General features: G+C 37.4%; 2 protein-coding genes across 2 annotated transcripts; one reads left to right on the top strand and one right to left on the bottom strand.

Annotated features, from left to right (window-relative positions):
- Positions 1-15,557: 15,557 nt before the first annotated feature.
- Positions 15,558-17,560, top strand: LOC113580945 (DNA damage-inducible transcript 4 protein-like). The gene is given in 4 exon segments (XM_035531608.1): positions 15,558-15,634; positions 15,863-16,108; positions 16,110-16,180; positions 17,409-17,560. Coding segments are annotated over 4 exon segments (546 nt in total).
- On the bottom strand, positions 16,561-21,262 carry dnajb12a (DnaJ heat shock protein family (Hsp40) member B12a). The gene is made up of 9 exons (XM_027015808.2): positions 21,127-21,262; positions 20,527-20,704; positions 20,239-20,384; positions 19,940-20,113; positions 19,649-19,728; positions 18,554-18,663; positions 18,211-18,383; positions 17,747-17,880; positions 16,561-17,621 (listed from the first exon to the last, which is right to left on the bottom strand). The coding sequence occupies exons 1-8, from the start codon at positions 21,257-21,259 to the stop codon at positions 17,756-17,758; spliced, it is 1,119 nt and encodes a 372-aa protein (XP_026871609.2). The 5' UTR covers positions 21,260-21,262; the 3' UTR covers positions 16,561-17,621; positions 17,747-17,755.
- Positions 21,263-21,316: the final 54 nt, after the last annotated feature.

Raw genomic sequence — 21,316 nt, 5'->3', positions numbered from 1 at the left:
TGACAGATTAACAACATCCCAGTTTACCATAACTCTCAATGCCCCATAAACCCCCAAATCTACACCTTTACCTGAGTTGAAAGATATTTACCAAAACTAAACAAACACATTTTCAGCCTAGCCTTAAATATTGAGAATGTCTCTGTGTCCTGAACATCAACAGGAAGATTATTCAATATATTGGAGGGTTTGGTGGAACAGGTCTTTTGAATGAAGCAGATGTGTAAGATCATTATAGACAAGATATTGGTAAGGTACTGTGGGGCAAGACCATTTACCCTGATATATACCCTGATTTAAATTTACCCTAATATATAAAGAAAAAAAGCAGGAACTCTAGTCTAAAACAGAGTCTTGTGGGACATCTAAAGTAACATCTGAAAAGTCAGCATTTATGCTTACAAACTTATAATGGCCAGGTAAGTAAGACCTATGTGACTTAACCTTGGTATTACCAGGATATTAGTCTGGGAAGAGGGGCCTACATTTATTTATTTATTTATTTATTTTTTGCATTTTCCTTTTTTATCTTACACATGCCTTGGTACTGTTGAGTTTGGTTAGTGAGAGCAGTTCTACAAGACAGGCACTAGGTGGCGAGTAATGCTCTCCAATCCCTGTTTGTATTTTATGTAGCTAGCTTCATGACTGTGAAAAACACATGAAGAGCTGTTATGTGGCTAACTTTATCATTTGGGTTACACGAACAGAGCGCAAAAGGGAGTTGGAATGCTTCTTATGTAGAATGCAAAGTGCCTCAGTATTTCAACAGATTATTTTCATTTGAGATTATTTAATTAATCTTTATGATATTGATGGTTTGTTGTCAAAAGCCTACTACTACTATTAGTTATATAGGGAACAACTGTAGAGAACATGTTGAAGAAGGAAAAAGCCCCATTTTGTATCTTATGTAGCTAGTTGACAGTATGAAAAACACAGGAAGAGCTGTTACATAGATAAATTTATCATTTGGGTTATATAATTTTTTTTTTTACAAGTGGAAAGTGGAAACATCTTTTCACACATGTGCAACATCTAAACCAGAAAAGAGCTATTCTCTTAATCCCAATAACATTTTCAATCTTATCTATTAAAATGTGATCTATAGTATCAAATGCTGCACTGTGATCGAGCAATACAAACAAAGAGACACAACCCTGACTTGATGAAACATTCCCTTTATGTCATTGCAGACAATTATGAGGTATTTCTGGATGTGATAAAGCACACCCATCCTAATGAGGTGCCTGGATGGAGGTGTTCATTTAAGCTTTTGCCTTGATAAATGAAGGCACAGTTGAGGATGATGTGGTACTTTCTGTTATGTTGAACTAGATGATGAGGAATGTACCCTGAGTGACCACATCTTACAGCTGCATAAGAGGGAGTTGGTTGACATAGCCTTCCTTACCTCTTTGTTGTAGACATTTACATATTTGGCATTTAACAGACACTCTTTTCAAGAGTGACTTACAAAAGTGCTTTGACATTTATGGATTGGGCTTTGACCCTCACATCATGTATGGTGTTGCTGGTCCATTTTTTGGCTTTGTAGACGAGCATCAACATTTTAAATCTGATTCGCATAGCTACTGAAAGCCAATGAAAGGAATGAAGCTGCAGAGTGATATGTGAACTCCTGTTGAAGCCTAGTCATGCTGTTGCATTCTAGACAAGTTGTAGAGGTCTGATGGCTTATAGTGGAAGACCAGCAAGTGGCGAGTTGCAGTAGTCTAGCTTTGAGATGACAAGAGACTGCAAAAGCACCTGGGCAGCTTCCTGTGAGAGAAATGGCTGAATCCTTCATATATTACAAAGGAGAAATCTGTAAGACCATGTCAGATTCGATACATGAATTGAGAACAACTGGTTGTCCAAAGTTATGGCCAGGCTATGAGAAGCTTCATATGAAGATACCAGGGAGATCTCAAAGGAAACTGTGAGGTCATGGCAAGGTGTTTAGGCTAGGCAGTTTAGGCTAGGCAGTTTTTGTGAAACATACTCTGTTATTCAAGTAAGGAACATGTTCTATAGCAAGAATTTGGGTGAATAGCGTGTTGAGAATTTGTGGCCTATGTTGTCTGAGCTGATTGTTATCCTCCTTCATTTCTCTAATGGCTAAGAGGACAAAGTCAATGTTAGGACCTGCAACAAGTTTCAAACTGCACATAGTGAAGCAACCACTTTGGATCTTAGGAGCACACTGCTCTGCTACATCAAATTTGTCATCTTCCTCTTTGGAGTGACTATTGTGTAAAAGCTGTGATGATAAGGGACTTGACTACCTTGTAAACTCAAAAGCTTCTCGAAAGTGTGATGGACAGACATTACAATGATGGTGTGCACTGCCATATGTATCTCCATGCAGTGATGTCATGGCTGTGATAAATGCAGGATTCCAAAGGACCAAATTCAAATTAATACAGAGGTGTTGCAAACCCCAACCTGTGATCTCTAAAGGGGGATCTTTAGAGGCAGATGTTCAATTAATTTCCAATCACACATTGTCCAGTGAGAACAAGAAAAGATAATTAATTAATTTCTAATCACACATTGTCCAGTGAGAACAAGATGTCCAAAATGATGATTTATTGCTTCACACATCTATGCAGCTCATAGATTTTAATTAACCAAGAAATATACAAAGATAATATTGACATTTTAAATAATTACCAATATTAAATGTGATCGACCCAATGACTAGGACTGTGTTACTAAGTAAGTTACTAGGACTGTGTTACTAAGTAATTATCACTTTCAAAATCAAAATTATTTGAGTGAGTGAGTGACATGTATAAACTGCTTACAATCCCTATAATAAATCTAGAATGTCAAAAATACATTATTAACATATTGTTTACCTAACAGAATGTCAACTGTATCCAACAGTGTAACATGCATACAATTGTAAGTGGTATTTTATACAACAATTACAAAAATGGCATTCACTTTCTCATGGAGTTGTTGAATGTTCAAAATTGTTGGAAACTCACTAGAACACTAAACAACAATGTATGGTCCTCTTGGTTAGGCAGATTCATTCAATATAAGGACCATATCCAGCAATGCACTGCAACTATCTCAGAAAATAAACTCATGAAGTCTTTGAATTACATATTAAACACAGGGTAGGTTAAACATGTGATAGACATACCATATTAATTGGGCATGTGATGGATATACCATAGTAAGTGGTAAATGGCAGAGTTGGTGAGACATTTGTAGATGTCAGCATAAAACAAATTACTGACCTGTTACAAATGACTGAACACCATCCATGATATTCACTAGCTTGATTCAACACATAAAACTTTGCACAAAACAGCTGCCATAACGTAAATAAACCTGTTTGATGTGCAGTATGTGAACGTCACTCTATGGTGTAATCCAAACCACAAAAATGCATGGGGACTTTCTGGTATTCTTCCTAGTGTCACTGAACATTCTTCACATATGATTTGGGTTCCTATATACATCTGCTAGTGATTAGTATGTCTACAGTTTGAAGTCTAATTAGAACAAAGAACCACTTGCTGCAGGAGGTTAAACTTGAAACAATGACAATTTATGGACCAAATCTTCATAGTGAACTTGACATATATACATGAGCTCCCTGGGTTTTTAATCTTTAAAACATTTTACACAGGATTTTTAAAAGTTGCATTCACAGGTTATTTGCTAATATTTGTTGTATAACTGAAGATATTCACAATCTGTGAAATACTCACCAATGACTCAATTAACCCAATAGACCCTCTTGCAAAGGATTATGAACAACAGTTTGAAAATCACTTTTCTAATATGTTATCTTCGGGAATAACATTTAGATTCTCATTTTGTAATTTAATTTGGTTTAGTTATTAGGCCATGTTCTTCAATGTCATTAACTCTAGACTGCAGTCTGCTTGCTCACTGTCTCCTCCCTCATGCTCTGAGGGAGAAATATCAATGTTTGGAAGTGAGATTGTATCATGTGGCCTGGGAGGAGTGCAATTTGTCCCTGCTCTCAGCAATTCCCAGCACCACAACGCAAATGACACTTTTCCCACTGATATGCTACAGTGAAGGCCGATCCTAAACATAGCCTCCATGATTCTCATTTATAGTGTCCTTGGGAAATTCACAGCTGTGAAAATATTCACACATTTCCATACTTTTTCTGAACACAGTCTTCATTCTCACTGTAAATGGGCTTAGGTGTTAAATGTAAATAAAGCAACCAAGCAGCTTTCTGATACTAGTTTTTATAGGCAGAGCAGCTCTGACATCACTCCACAGTTACAGTCTACCATCCAATCCACTATTAATCATACCATTTCAGGAGGACACCTCCCTGATTCTGCACAAAATCTTATTGCAGTTAATCTTAGCTGTAACCATGTCCTGTTGGATGTCCTATTGTATCTGCTTGTTCCTGCCCAACAGAAATAATATCTCAGTTTCTGGATAACATTTTTCAACCATTTGTTCAGTCCTTACCTAGATATGTTAAGGATGCTTCACACAAATCCTTGAATGCTTGAAAGAAAAAAATACTACCCACCAACTCCTTGGTTTTTTCAGTGGAAATTAAAAATTTGTACACAGACATCCCCAATGAAGATGGTTTGAGAGCTTTAAGACATGTTCTTGATGCAAAACCTGAGAAAGATGCTCCCCCAGATAATCTATTAAGACTGTCAGAAATTGTGTAACTCTGAACTGCTTCACCTTTGACTCCAAGTACTACTCAGAAATAAGAAGAGTTAGCATGGATACAAAAACAGGGCCATCCTATGCAAACGTCTTTGTTGGAGAAACATTTTTGAGCAATATACTGGACCTGTATCCTTACAATTTTTTAGATACACTGATGACATATTTGGTATTGCTACATGCACATTAGAAGACCTCCAACTATCCATTTCTTCATTTTTCAAGTTGAACCCATCTCAATCTGGCATGAACATAGCCTTTTGGACTCAATCCCTTACTCACAGATACTTAGACCTAAACGCATGCGCAGTGAGACTTAAGACTTTCACCAGAAAAGCATGAATATGTGTGAATATTTTAAAAACTGTGGGTTTCCTGTGGAAGTCATAGATGATGCCTTTGCTATGTGCTATGTGTTTTGTCTATTCAGAGAGTAGACGCACTGACCTTTAAACAATCTGCTGTTAAGATTACAAGTATTCCCTTGGTGCTGACTTATCTTCCTACAAATAAAACAGTAGCTGATATTATACTTAAACACTTCAGAATCCTCCAGGATGATGCAGAGACCCCACTAATCTCCTACAGACAAGACAACACCTTCACAGACATGCTTGTCAAGAGTGAGATAAATGATCATTCAAATAATGGCTGTGGTACTGTAGCCTGCAACCACTCCAGATGTGCTATATGTAAATGTATTAACACAGCCACTAAAATAATTGGCAAAAAGGATTAACTGTTATCCCCCATTCCTCCTCATGCATCAATGCAGGAGTTGTCTATTGTATTACTTGTAAGAGATGTAATCAGCTTTACACTGGATAAACCAAGAGAAGAATTGCTGATTGGTTTGTTGCACACTTTCGGACAATCGGAATTAAGGATATGTCATTTCCAGTGGCAAGGCATTTTAATATGAATGACTACTACATTAATGACATTTAGCTGACACTTTGGATAAAAGCAACTTACAATTATGAGTGAATACAACTTGGGTTAAGGGCTTTGCTCAAGGGCCCAACAGTGGCAACTTGAACCATCAACTTTCTAACTACAAGTCAAGTACCATAACCACTGAGCAACCACTGTTTACGCTGGCAGTTGTTGCTATGGCAGCAATGAAATCTGGAACCTCAAAGAAAATGAATTCATCTACACTCTTAGAACTTTATGTAGTTTCCAGAGATATAGGATGTTTCGGACACAGTTGAAGCATACAACTTTTCCAGAGAAAGAGTACATTTCGGACAAAGGTATTTCATTAACTGTGCAAGCATATTTTGAATATGAATATATCTATATATATATCTATATATATATCTATATATATATCTATATCTATATATATATATATATATATATATATATATATATATATATATATATATATATATATATATATGTAATGTATAGCAGCATATCCCTTAGTAAAAAATCTGTGAATGTATGACTATCTCACATTATTCACATGGGTTGCTTGGATCATGAAATTGATTAATGACTTGGATTTCTTAAAGGTCAGTTGTATCTTCCTTCAAAATGCAGAATAATGAGCTCCAAATGTTCACATGAATTTAAGTGCAGGAAAAAAAGATAGAAAACTGAGACTGTAAGATGCTTGTAATGCTTAGGCCATATTACATCAAAATTCTTTTGGTGGTATGATATTACTGGTAATACAGACAGTGACACATCATAATATTTAAACATCTAAATTTAAATGTATGCTATCTTTCCGCTTTGGCCTTAAGGGTAAGACTGTTCACAAAGTTGCTGTGCAAAGTGTGGGAAATGGGGGGGGGAAAGAACATTGCATTTCAGCAAGATTTATTTAGCATCACAGTTTCTTCTGCACTTTTGGGAATCGGGATTCTCTTCTGCCTCCTCCAGCCATAAATCAAACCTTAAATGGAACAATGTTTTAGCCAAAGACTGAGAGCACACACTGAAGCACAGATACTTAACCGCCACTGACACTGTTTCTTTATTTTGGGGCAGCAATAGGAACACTTCTTGACTAATTTAGGCCCTTTTTATGTACATGTAAGACACATTAATTAGATTAGAAGGTGCTGATACAGTGTAGCACATATATACAGTAAATATAACCATCACTGTGACGTTATTATACATATTAATTCAAATATCTGATACATTTCATTTTCTTATGATAAGGAAAAGTATATCTATAATATATTGCAGAATATAGAGAAGAATAAAAAACAATTAGAGAATAAAGGTTTCAATACTTTGAACAGCAGTAGCACAAACCAAATAGGAGGTTTTGTTTCTAAAAGCATGGGGTTTCTATGGTTACTGACTACTCAAAGTAGTCCCGAGACTCTCCTGTGGCACCTCTCTTTTCAGCACAGTTTTCTATTTCACACAACTCTGTCTATGAACACTGTGCCCCTAAACAAATTCATAGATGTTAGTCATATATTATTTGCCACCTATTTTGGATGGCATATAAGAAGTCCCATATTTGCATTTTCATGAAATTCAATATAGCTCTGCCTAACTGGGAGCTGATCCAAATCCAAGCTGAGGTAGAGCATTTCTGAACAGAAAATGTCCAGTAAAAGGCTATTCTTGAGTATCCCTTAGAAATAAATCAAATGAGAGGTGAAAACAGACAAGGCTGCTTAGAAGGTGAACCCCCTTTGTTAATACTAGATGAGACTCTACAACTTGTTAATACAGACATACATCAATAAAGCATTACAAGGAAGATGAAGAAGGGTTGTTTTTGTCTTTTATTTCCCCACACCCCAGAACAAATTGTTTTACCAGCGTTTAGCTACAAGATAAACCTCTTGGATGCCTCCTAGTGTTCACTTGTGTTTTTAGGCTCATTGCAGCTCTTCAAAACCACTGAACTATTCTCTCAATAATACTGGATCAACTATGTTTAAAAAGCAGCGTGATTCTTATATGGTGCACATGTCACAGATGGAAATACCCAGCGTGCTGAAGCACAATCAAAATAATTGAAACTTTCCAATTACTTTCTAACTGTACTGTAAAGACAAATCAGCACAGCTGAATAATCAACAATTTCACAGCTATTGTGATACTAATAGATTTTTTAGCATTATTAAACATGAAAGTTCATTACATTACTTTAACACATTTCACATCCTGTAGACCTTAGGTAGATTAGCAATGTAAGTCTGTGAGTGTAGACTTAATTGAGAGGAAATATAAATATTATATAGCAAAATTAAGAAACAAATAGGACATACTGACATTTTGAAAAAGATCGATTTCTACTGAAATTGTGTTTGGTCAGTCTATGATTGGATAAATAAAGTAAATTATTAACATAAGATTCACAAGTCAGGTACTGAATTCTGTCTAGGCTTATTACTTGCCTAATGTCAAATTCCATGCATGAAAATTGTAACGTATTAAGATCCGTTTTATATATTAGACAAACTGAGAACATCCCGTGTTGCAGTGTTTTTATTTTTGGAGGGGGGTGGAGGGGGGCATTGTGATAAATCTTTTTTCCCCCTTTAGTGTGTAATTTATTGTGCATATGTATACAGTGGGATCGTAAATATTTTACAATTTCACGAATTGTCAAAAGTCAATTATGCTTTAATATCTTATTTCATTTGAACTATAAAATAGCTTACTTCCTCAAAATCACGTGCTGCTCAGTTTGAGCACTGTTAAGCTTCAGACTTTAGCAAGACTGAAAAAAATCCAACATAAGTAGAAGGAACGACGTAAGATTTTTATTCATTTATGTGGCGCGCCGATTTAGTGAAACAATGGGGTTGCATTATGCTGCATTCTTGACCAAGTGGGAAAGGCGACGTATCCGTGATTCCTACTCGGAAAGTCGCAGTTTGTCGAAAGCTCAGACTTATTCGAGATGACATTCTGTGACGTCACACCAGCGTGGCAGCGCGTTTAGTGAAAAATAAGACAAACAAACGCTCTTTTAAGTTTCAAATTATATATGAAATTGTTAAATACTGGTTGATACTTTGATAATTGAAAAGTTCATTCTCTTTCTGTAAGATTTATTGATCAAACTGATAACTCTTTGTTGATCAAACTGTTAACTGTTATCCTTAAAATAAAGAGAATTATCTTTAAAATACATAAAAAAAATTATATATATATATATATATATATATATATATATATATATATATATATATATATATATATATATATATATATATATATATATGAATAACATTTTCTGATATGCAGTTAAATAAACTGTAATTATGATTTGCGGGGCAAAATAATACAAAATGAACACAAAGCTCCTACATTGCTCCATCTCATCTTGAGCGTGTATTGCGTAAAACTGATGACTTTTTTATGCTCTCTCAGTAGCAAAACAAGCGCCCGTTTCCTGTGAGTATTCAGACGCATGAAGTCGCCTGAATGTGTTAATGTGGGAAGTAGGAGATTCCAACTTGGAAAATCCGAGTTCTCAGTTATCGTGAACGTACCATTAAAGGTGACGAACTTCATAGCAACTGTAGGACGAGTGTTGTAAATGTGCGCTACCATCTAATTGGTTGAGAGGTGTGGTCGTGCAAATAGCCTAGTCCTTGAACAATGAAAAATGTTGGTACTCAAGTAATAAATTACCAGTGCAAGTGGCAAACAGTAGAATGCAGTTTTTTAATTATTTTTTTTTCCCAGTATTTTTTTTATTTTATTTTAAATGTTATGTCCCCGGGGCTGGTGAGAAAAAATATGTTTTGGATACATGACTGGCTAATTGTAATTTAAATCGAATTTAAAAACAAGCTTGTGATATAGATGATAGATACTTTGGGATGTTCTGAGGTAGCTAATAAAAATTAGGCCTACATTGTTATAGAAAAGATTAGTTTATCATTTACTATTCAGAATGTGATAATCCTATTTTATAACGTATTTCAGTAGGCCTATGTAAAGTGATCCTCTCAAAGAGGCTCTCTATGATGAGACTGGATAATCTCTCAAATAAGATTTGATTTGGGGAAAGGCCAGCGGTAGGTCCAGTCTTCTTGTTTCTCATTTTATTGGAGCGCCTGGGACCAAGTACTGGAGGTATGGGCGTGACAACAGTTGCGTGTGTCAAAATGTGATGTATGCGTTAGAGAATCTTCTGTTCACTTTTTAGTACAAAAAAATACAGATGTTCCCACGTATTTCAAGGTAGTTATAATTTTAAGATGTATTGTCCTCATTCTGTTTTGAAACCAATTAGGTCATTTAAAGTTGCAAATAAGAAACATCTGACAGGGAAAACGAATATTAGCATGCTAGCTAGCTAATACTGTGGCAGGGGAGCAGTTCGGAAGGATAGTAGGTAGCATGCTCGCTAATACAGTTTAGAGTGGATCAGCTCAGCTAGCCAACTAGTAGCATGCTAGCTACAACAGTCAAGGGGAAATCACAAGTACTACCCCACTGAACTGGTAAAGTACTGATTGTAGGACAGTCTCCTCAAATGTCAACGCTAAATATAAAATTCAACATTAAACACGTCCTTGTAAGAAGTTGCTTTGTGTAAACTTCTCATTAGCTGCGTACTAGCGCAACAGTGCAGAGGACTCCTTTATGGCGCTTCTGTAAGGATGCCTGCAGACTCAAGTGTCCCTTGAATGGGAGCTCCTCCACCTGGCAGCTAGTGACCTCTGGCCTGAGAGCACCTGTATTTGACTTGTATATGCAGAGAATGGCAAGACTTGTAAGATTACTGGGCAGATATTGGTGGACTCATATTGTGTCAGTTTCTAATCTGATATTTTTGCTGCATCCTGATATTGGAGGACTTTGGCCAAGGTTTACAAGTAAACTTAAAATTTCCATTAAAGCATATCAGTAAGGTTGACTATAATGCCTATGTCACCCAGAAAGATGAAGCAAGGCAAGAGAAATTCTGTGACAAAGATTCTGTGAATAATGAGAAGTCAGTTTGGACAATGGACCTGCAAGCTATGCTACTGTGTCCAAAGACCCAGCCAGCAGCCTGTATTATGAAACAAAACTGCAGGTCCATAACTTTACACTCTTCAACTTGAGGTCAAAGGAAGGATACTGCTACATTTGAGATGAAATAAAAGGCAACCTCAGTAGTGAAGTGTTTGCACACTTTGAATATCGCCAACGTGCGATTAAGGACCCTCCGGAAGTGAACGAGATCATGGTGTGGAGCGATGTTTGCGGTTATCAGAACCGCAATGTATGTGTAACCAATGCATTCTGTGAGCTTGCAAGGAAATGTGGGGTAGTAATAACATAGAAATACCTTGTTGCAGAGCACACACAAATGGAGTGTGACAGCATGCATAGTAGTATTGAACGTAAACTAGTTACTAACATCTTTATCTTCACCCTGAGAGACTACCTCATCATACTCCAGACTGCAAGAATCAGGCCATCACCGTACCATGTGAAAATGCTCAGTCATGATGAGTTCCTGAAACTGAATGCATCTTACTTTATTAGCATCAGACCAGGCAAAAAAAAACCTGGAGATCCAACTGTGGATGATCTGCAGGCTCTTCAGTTTAAAAGTGAAGGCAAGGTCCATTTCAAGCTGTCCTTCTCAGAAGAAGTGTGGGAAGAACTGCCACAGAGGATACAAGTACCAAATGAACCAATAGAATGGATTAGAATGTTTCCATGTGCTCTGCCAATCAAGGAGAGAAAGTTCCAGGACCTCCAGTCAATGAAACACATAATGCCCATTGAGTGTCATCACTTCTTTGCCACATTAAAAGGCATCAGTCAAGAACCCAGTAATAACACATTTGAGGAAGAAGTGTTTCACTCAGCATTATGCTTAGTTAGTTCATTAGTTACTCTTCATTATTCACAAAGTTGCAAGTTTAAAATTGCTTAAGTCACAAAGGAATGTTCAGGAATTTGCCCAAGTCATTTATTTCTCTTATGTTGCATAATTGACAGCCATTCTTATAAGTATGTCAGAAGTCATCCATTTTTTCAGTGAAATAATAATAGACAGCATCTGCGGTAGAGTCCTCAAAGTGCGCAGATCAGCTAGCCCCGGTATTCACCGACATCTTCAACCTCTCCTGACGCTCGGTATCGTCCCATCCTGCTTCAAGCGATCCACCATCGTCCCCGTCCCAAAGAGACCTCGACCTTCTGGCCTCAATGACTACCGCCCTGTTACCCTCACATCGGTCGTGATGAAGTGCTTTGAAAAGCTAGTCAGAGACTTCATCACCGCTCCACTGATGATGCAATTGCACATCTGCTTCACACTACACTGACCCACCTGGACAAAGGGAGATCTAATTATGTTAAAATGCTGTTTGTTTACTACAGTTCAGCATTTAACACTATCATCCCCTCTAGACTCAAAGTTCAAAGAGGTTTTATTGTAATTTCAGCTATATACAAGTACACAACAAAAACAAGACAGTGTTCCTCCAGGACCATGGTGCAACACAAAACAACAGTACAACAGACAACATGCTACACAAGTGCCTCACTACTAAGACTCACTATTAAGTTGGAGAATCTAGGACTGCATCCATCCCTGCGTGACTGGATCTCCAACTTCCTAACAGACAGTCTACAATCAGTACGGGTGGGCAACTGCGTCTCATCCACCCTCACCCTCAGCACTGGCGCTCCCCAGGGTTGTGTCCTAAGCCTCCTGCTCTACTCACTGTACACCTACGACTGTGTGGTCACTTCCAGCTCTACCACCATTGTCAAGTTTGCTGACAACACCATCGTCATGTACCTGATCTCGGGCAATGACTAGAGGGCTTACCTGGAGGAGATTAAACACCTGGAGAACTGGTGCCAGGAAAATAATCTCCTGAATGTCAGGAAGACCAAGTAGCTGATTGTGGACTGCAGCAAGAAGCAGGAGCGGCACTACCAACCTGTGAGGATCAACAGAACCACGGTACCTTGGAGTTCACATTTCGCAGGACCTGTCCTGGTCCCGCCACACCAACTCCCTGGCAAAGAAGGCTCATCAGCGTCTTTACGACCTCAGACGCCTAAGAGACTTCACACTGCCCTCCAAGGTGCTGCGGAACTTCTACACCTACATTACTGAGAGCATCCTGATGGGGAACATCACAGCCTGGTTTGGGAACAGCACCAAGCAGGACAGATAAGCACTCCAAAGGGTGGTGCATTCCGCAGAGCGCATCATTCATACGGAACTTCCTGACCCGCAGACAGACCATCTACTACATGCGGTGCCAGACCAAGGCCAGGAGGATTATGAAGGACCCCACCCATCCCAACAATAGGCTCTTCTCTCTGTTGAGGTCAGGGAAGCGCTTTCACTCCCTGAAGACCAACACAGAGACTGAAGAGGAGCTTCTTCCCGTAGGCTATTCGGGCCCTGAATCAGCGCAACTGATGAACTGTGGGGACTCTGCACTCTGGGTATGATGTCAATAACATCATAACAAACTGTAAAAAACTGTAAAATTGTACAAATTGTAAAAGCTGTAAGATTGTATCTTCATTGTATATATGCATATCCATACACTCCCCTTCCATTCATTATTTATCTGGACAATATTTATTCATTAGTGCGCATCTGTTTCCGTGATCTGCATATTTTATGTAACTCTCCTCGGCTACAGGCTACAGGCAGAGCAGTCACCAAAGGCATTTCACTGCCAGTTATACTGTGTATGACTGTATGTGACAAATAAACTTTGAACTTTGAACTTAATATTTTCTATATTTTGTTCAGGTTTTGGTGTTTCCTAACCACCCCCCCCCCCCCCCCCACCCCCCAAAAAAAGACTTGGGCCATTATTTTTAGGAAGGTGTCGATATTGAATAGAATGCGGAGGTTGGTCACGTTTGAGCAATAGAACATCTGTGGTTTTATGACTTGACTCAGGTGTGATGTCACTGCTTTATTGTTTTGATTGGATTTTACTGAGTCACGTTTTGATCTGGAAACAAAAGTTTTGACTATGCGTTAGGCAGTTGAAATGTATTTAATTAAAATAAACATTTTTTAAAAGAAACTTAGTTTGTCTCTTGCTCGCGTTTCGAAAACGTGTTTGTTTTACTGACTCCAACGTGGTGGTACAACTGCAGTGAATAATATAGAGTGCCACTACTCTATAGAAATACAACATTTGTTAAGACTAGGATTGGATAAATGAATGGATAAAAGTACTCAAAAAAGATTAAAGGTCTGGTACCTAGATTCTGTATTAGCTAATTGGCACAATCTAAGCACCACTAAGAAGAATATTAACAATGTGGTACAAGCCTTTTTGAAATTCCTGGCATGGCAAATCAGAGATTATTAAGGTCTACTTCACGTAGTAGTCAAACTAAGTAAGTACAGAACACCACGTTTTAAGGGAGACAAAGCACTTTGATAAATTCGTTTAGTGTGTATTTAAGTGTGCATACGTCTTCATAGTGGCATTATAAACAATTTAATGTGTTTGATATCCTGCATGTCTTAGGCTTAGCATCTTACTGAAGCCTACTAGTTTAAAATCAAGCCATATTCAGTATGAGCACTGTAAAACCTAACAATTTAGCCCTACAGAAACGGTCCTGTCATCCGCAGGAAGGACGACGCGTGATCTTCGGCATTTACCAACAACGTGCTAGGCTAATTTGGTGAAATAAGGCGGCTGGGATAAAAGGGAGGGGTGTCCCGAACTATCCAAGGCCAGTTTCAGCAGGATAGAACGTTGTAAACGTGCTCTAGCATCTGATTGGTTTAGGGGTGATAGCGCGATTCATTTCTTTGCCGCGAACAAAATAGTCCTTGAAAAATAAAGAACGTTGGCACGTAGATACGTAAAAATAACAGTGGAAGTGGCACATGTAATGTAGCACTTTATCAAATACTTTTTATTATTATTTTCGCTGCTAGGTCTGCTAGGTCCTTGGGACTTGTAAGAAAAGATGCTGAATTGGACAAATGGCTAGAAATGTAACTGACATCAAGCGTAAATAAAAGAAGCATGTAAAGAATTCTAGACTATGGCGATATTTTATGTAAACATGTTTCGAAAACAAACTTGCGTCCTGGATTCTGTTTACCATTTAGTAAGATGGTCATTCAATCCATCACTGTAAACCTTCCGAAATAAAGGACTGGATGCCATTTTCAATGCGAAGACATTGGTCATTATCTTATCTGAGCTTTCCTCAGATTTGTATTTTTATTATCAAGTAGTCGATCTAAATTTGGTAAGAGCATTTTAGACCACTTACTGTGCTCCGTCAACTTGGATTGATTTACAAAAACTTGGAATTGGAGCAGTTCGTTTCTTCGGCTAATTTAAATATGTTTAAAAGTTTGTATTGCTATGTCGGCTCTTGTCATTAACTGATATGAGGGCCCCTTCCTCCCTTTATTATAATGTTATTTTAATCGTGTCATTGTGCTCTGCCGTCTTGACCATTGGCTCGCTTCTAAATAAGATTTTAATCTGTGTTACTACACTATCTAGATAGATACATTTGATTTATCTGGGTTACCTTAAGCTAATTCATTCCACGCTCCCACCTGTAAACCAAATGTCCAGAAGCCTAGCTAATAATTTGACATCATGACTTCAGCGGATCATCAAAGTTTAAACTATGGCCAATAAATTTCACCTTCCGCGCGTACAGGGGTTATAGGTGAGGGTATATTTAAACCTCGAACGTGACCCAGAGGGGTGTGCTAAAAATCTGATTTGCCTAGAAGTGTATAAGTAGTTCTTGGAACAGATTCTGTAGTTCTCTAGGTAGCAAAACACGTATTCAGTAGCTAGTCTGCCTAACCCAGAAGAAGAACCTACTTTGTGAGATTCTGCATTTTCTGATAACATTTAGGCACACATTGCCACAGAACTGGTTAGTTTACCATGAACTATTCAATGCCAGAATCTGATATTTTAAAACGCCTGTCCTGGGGAAAAGGCGTACAAAATCTATTTGGAAGGTAATCACGTAAACGACACAAAAACAATCGTCACCTCCGGAAAGAACGATCCAGGTGTGTCTAAATAACCTAGTATTCGTTTTAAATCGCTTTGTTTTGAAAAGTGATGCTAAACAATAGACTAAGGTTATAGCGCCAACCTTTAAAATATCAGTAAAAAAAAACAAAAACAACTTACCCCTTGTAGGATTTAAAGTGGTTTTACCAGAAAGCGACCCTTTCGAATAGGCTCTGGATTCATGAGGTGGCCGATGTCAGAGCTCTAGGATGTTCCAGGCTTTTCGTTCCACATCATTTACTGGACCGAATTGGACAGGAGCTCCTCCATCTGGCAGCTAGTGAACCCTGTGGCCTGAGAGGAGCTCTAATTGACTTACGTGTAGAGAATGGTAATACCTATCAGACTATTGGGCAGATATCTGTGGACTCTTATACTGTACCAACTTTTCATTTGACATTTCTGCTGCGCCCTGACTGAAGGACTGCGGCCAAAGTTTACAAGTAATCTTAATAATTCTGTTAGCACAGGCTTCACAGTAGTCAAAAGTAGTTTTACAGTTAGATGTAGTGTACATAGAAAAATTATGACCAGATGGTGTTCAAAGTGGACACCAATGTCTATATGCAAAACCCTTATGGGTCTCTTTGCATTTTTTTTTCTTATTCAAGAAACTGTGTAAATATTTATTTATGGGTAGACATTGACATTGTTTTCAATCAAAGTAATATAAATTGCCCATTACTGGACTAAGAGCACTTAAAGAAATGCAACTCTAAAAGCACACTTTTATCAGACATTTTGTTCCATCATCATGACACTGTTGTGCTTTATTTCAAGATTTATAAATGCAAGATCAATTTTATAAGCTGCAATAGTGTTAACAGATGTTTGTGCAGAAAAAAAAAGCAATACCATTACATTTGCATTGATTTATTTATATTTATTGTTATGTACGTATGGCCCAGGGAATTGTATACAAATAAAATCTGTGTGATGCCATTAAACTTAAATTCTTAATTCAGTAATTGATTGGGTGGTTGTAAATACTAGCTATTTTAAGGAACAGACTTCTCCAAGAGTCAAAGTTTTTTTTTTTTCCTTCAGTTCAATAAAACACAACAAATAGTGAGTATTTGGCAACTGTAAAGCTACCAGTGCACTGAAGTATTTCAGTACTCTCACATAACATGGCATCTTGAGTTTCTAACAACAAAACCTGTTTAATGCCCAAAATATTTTAAATAATTTATACTTTCCAAGAATATCAAAAGGCCATCATCAACATTGTTATAAAAGGGGGTGTCAGGATTACTGTAATGGAACCATATCTTTAAATCATGACTTTTTCAATGAGATGTTTGATAGATAAGGGACCTTATAATAAAAATGACTCAATTTTAGGATGAGTCCATTTTAATACTGATCAAAAATTATTTTCATTTAAGATTAATGATTTTTAAAAAAATGAACAGGCAAATCTACATTGAACAATTAATTAAATAACAAATGGCAACAACTGAATTTAAACTGCTCTTGCTTAAAGTTCTTGCTTTAAAAAAAAGTAGGTCCAAACAAATACTATACATCTTATGTGGCTCAGATAACCCAAACAGTGTTCTAAAATTGCTTAGAACTGGGGTGCACAGACTTACAAGAAAGAAAGCATCAAGCTAGCAGCATATATCTTACCACTCAGAATACAGCTATTAAGTCCTTAACCTCCAAATCCACAGGTGATCACTTTGACAAATAATATTTTTATCATTGTACCAGGTTTCAGCAATAGCTACCCAATAACGTTCAACTTTGCCAATATTATGAGGGTGAGGAAAGACAACACATTCCACAGCCACACCGATATAGGTTCTTTTTTTGCAGTTTCTGGAACTGGCACAAATTCCCACCCTACTTTTAGTGAGGTTTAGTGAGAGCAGACGTTTTCTGTGCTTGGCCACCTTCAAACATGATGCTCATCATTGAACCTACCTGAATAAAAGCAATTACATTAGATAAAAATACCATAGAAAACCAATCAAAAGTTTAATTACAGATGTTGTAAATTATGATTAAATAACAATCTGGCCAACTGTTTGTAAGATTATAAAACTTACTCATTTCTCTCAGTGTCTGTGTAGCAGAACCTGAATGTCTGATAGCTTTGAGCAACTGGGTGTACCCATTTTTTGTGCCCTTTGGTACAAGTCTGAGTCTCCAAAATAACGTGCTCGGTACAACAAGCCTTCCTCTGCAAGTAAAAATACATAATCGAAGTTTGATAATTTCATGTGTCAGGATAATTTTAAGTTTGTTTTTATTATCATATATAATCTTAAACTATTTTCTAATTAAATTACTGGCCACACAGCTGTAGGAGAGTGCAAATCACTTAACCACTTCAGAAATTTGCAAATGTCATGATAGTCCTACCATCCAAGTGAAACTACTCAGGCTGCAATTTTGCAAGATCACATTGCAGTGTGACTTAATTACATCTTAAATGTTAATGCCATGTTACTGTTCCACTGCTATGAGTAATTTTACTGTGTGCATCAAGAATAAGAATTAGGTTACTTACTCTGTTGTTTTTCTTTCCAACAGTTGTTTCTAAGATTTGAAATGTAGTCCTCCTCCACACTACGCTCAACATTCTTTAGATTCATTCCACTATATTCCTCTGAAAAGTGGTCACCCACATAGTAAGGCACCTTCAGATTAGCAGTCTGTCGCCTGTTGGTATGACCTGAAGATCTGCATAGATTAAAAGGTAAGGAAAGGTGAATTTTGAAAGAAATGTGTCAATGTTAATATTGTCCAAGGCAAAATCTTTGTTTCATTTGAAGGTGGATTAGGAAATGTATATTATGTCAAATAAGAAAAAGTTTAGTCTAGGAATGAAGAGTGAGGCATTGCAAACTCACGGTCTGTGGCTGAGACTGTAGGGAGGGCTGGAAACAATCATTTGGCTGAGGGCCGAAACTATGATGAGGATAAGGATGGGCATCAGCTGAACAAACAAAGCAAGGCTTCCCTAGATTATGAGAAATAGCGCAACGATAAATTGTTACACATTGTTTACTTTTCGCCCATGGGGTCATTCATCTTGTACCTAGTCATTGTGCAGTAATTAGTAATAAGTAATTCATATATTATACTAAAACCTACTGTGATATGTAGAAACTGTCCAAAGAATGTTTATTTAATGCTTATTAAAGTATTCAACCCTCTTAAAAAGTTAAATTCATTTGGACCACAAATTATACACGTTATTCCAAGTCAAACTCCATATGTCGGATCTAATAAAATTTCCCCCCCAAAAAAAAAATCAGAAGCATTTAACCCCTTCAGACAAATGCTCAGTAGAACTACCTTTTTCTGCATTAAGTTTTAAATCTGTGCAGCTAAATTTCCACCAGATTTGCACAAAGATTAGGATGTTTTCACCAATTCTGCCTAGTAAATTTGCTCCAAGTTGATCTGGTTCAAGTGCCACAGATTTCTTTTTTTTAATAGGTTGTTCTATAGTATCTCCATGTTTTGCACTGTACTTCAGTTTTAACAAGATGCCCAAAAGCATCTTTTGCTTTTATGCAGTTTTTTGGGATTGCCTTGTCTAGGCACTGCCTGGGTAGTAGGATGCAGCCCACAACTCATCCAACAATGCTTACTGGGATATCCAAACATGTGAGTAATATTGGTTAGTCTTTAGACTGTTGATTTCTATAAGATCTCCAATTTCCTTCAATGCTCTTTGGTTTTCATTTTAACAGCTTTCTTTCAGATTCAGAGTCTGACCACTTGAATTAAAGGGATTGTTTATACAAAAGACAATGATTAATGATTCACAGGTAGAGAACAATTGTAATCCAAATGCAAATTCATTAGAGCACTATTTTTCATCTGTGTAAACTAGGAAGTTCCACAGCACAGAATGCAAACAGAATTTTTAGTTAATAATGTCACTGTATAAGGTTTTACTATATATATTAATTCATTCCCAGCATACTACCACTTACATCTCTCTGCTGTTCTCGTCGTTCTTGCCTGTGATTATGCCCAAATCTCATCCGGCCATTACTATAAACATGGACATTACCTGGGGAGAAGAGTCATGGAAATAGTCATGACCCAACTTTCCAAAGTCATTCAATATGCAAGTGCATAAAGTGTTTGTTTTCCTGAAACCCCCAACATTGGCTTCAACAGACTTCCAGAGTGCTATCAAAAAAACAACAAAAAAAACAACCAAACAACAACAAAAAAAAATCATAGAAAAACTTGCACATGGGACCTACCACCTTACTTACTAGATGGAAATCCACCCCCGAAAAACATGTTGAAGAGATCCTCAGGAGAGATATCTGCCTCAAAGCCACGATGAAAATGGCCATGACGCGACTGATGGACTTTCTCCTCACCGTAAAGGTCATACTGCTTCCGCTTCTCAACGTTACTAAGAACAGCATACGCATTTCCTATAGCTATGACCAAACATGGAATAGGCAAATTGCTTTAGAAAATCAAAAGCTGACATGCCTAGTAGTGGTTTAGTGTTTATTTATTGAATGCTGAGCTGGAAGTTAAAAAGCATAAGCATTAATATTACCTTTAAATGCTTCTGTAGCACCAGGGGCATGGTTTTTATCTGGATGAAATTTTAAAGCCAGCTTTCTATAAGCTTTTTTCAGATCATCATCTGAGGCATCTTTGCTGACTCCAAGAATTTCATAATAGTTTTTGCACTTTTTTATCCTAAAAGGGTAGGATATAGTTAGAAATTGCAAAGGAAAGTATTACAATACACAAAACACAAAAACTAACGTAACTAAACTAAAAGCAGCTAAACCCGCATGTGGAGGAAAGCCAAACAAACAAAATACAGCAACAAACACACCTTTTGACTGCATCCAGTTGATCTTGTGTGTATGACTTGGTTCCATCTGTGGCACTTTCCCCTGGTGTCTGCTCGCCAGCACTGTTAGTTTTATGCTTTAAACCAATACCGTCATTTTCTCCACAGTTACTGTGACTGCAGTGTACATTTCCATTCGGAGATATGGACTCTAATAAACCTATAACAATAATTTATATGAGGCAAATAGGCATGTGCTAATCCTGGCTGCACCTGTAGTTAACAGCAAGCAAGCCTAGCTACAACATATGCGTCTGACGTGGAAAGATAACATACTGGCTAGCTAGCATAGTCTGGCTACCAGTGCCAAGCATAATACAATTTGAAACTGCCATAAAACAAGAAAGACTTAAACAGTATATAAACAACAACAAAAACTGTAATAGAAGATATAGAAGACAAGGTTCATTCGCTTGTGCACAAAAGCTAAAGACTCCCAGCTAGTGTTTGCTAAGATAACGCTAGGCTTATTAACTTTGGCCAACAAGATAGCTACCTAGCTACATAAGCTAACAGCTACAGACTTAGTTCTAGTGGTTATTCCCTGTCTTGATTTAATACTCGAAACAAATCTTTACGTACGTTTCGCCTTCTCGGTGGGAAACAATTTCTGTGCCTTCTCCAGAAATCTTTTAGCTTTGTCGGGTTGGCTATCTCGAAGTGCTGCAATTGATATTTCAATGCACCGTTCCGCTTCGTCCTTGTTTGATTCCATTGCGACGGCGGAACTTAACTAGTTATTAGGCGCCGCATAATGACGTTACAAAAACGA

Source organism: Electrophorus electricus, chromosome 11 (genome assembly GCF_013358815.1).
Source record: "Electrophorus electricus isolate fEleEle1 chromosome 11, fEleEle1.pri, whole genome shotgun sequence".
NCBI lineage: Eukaryota > Metazoa > Chordata > Actinopteri > Gymnotiformes > Gymnotidae > Electrophorus > Electrophorus electricus.
The sequence above is the reverse complement of the archived record's forward strand: the minus strand, read 5'-3'. Positions and strand labels throughout refer to the sequence as shown.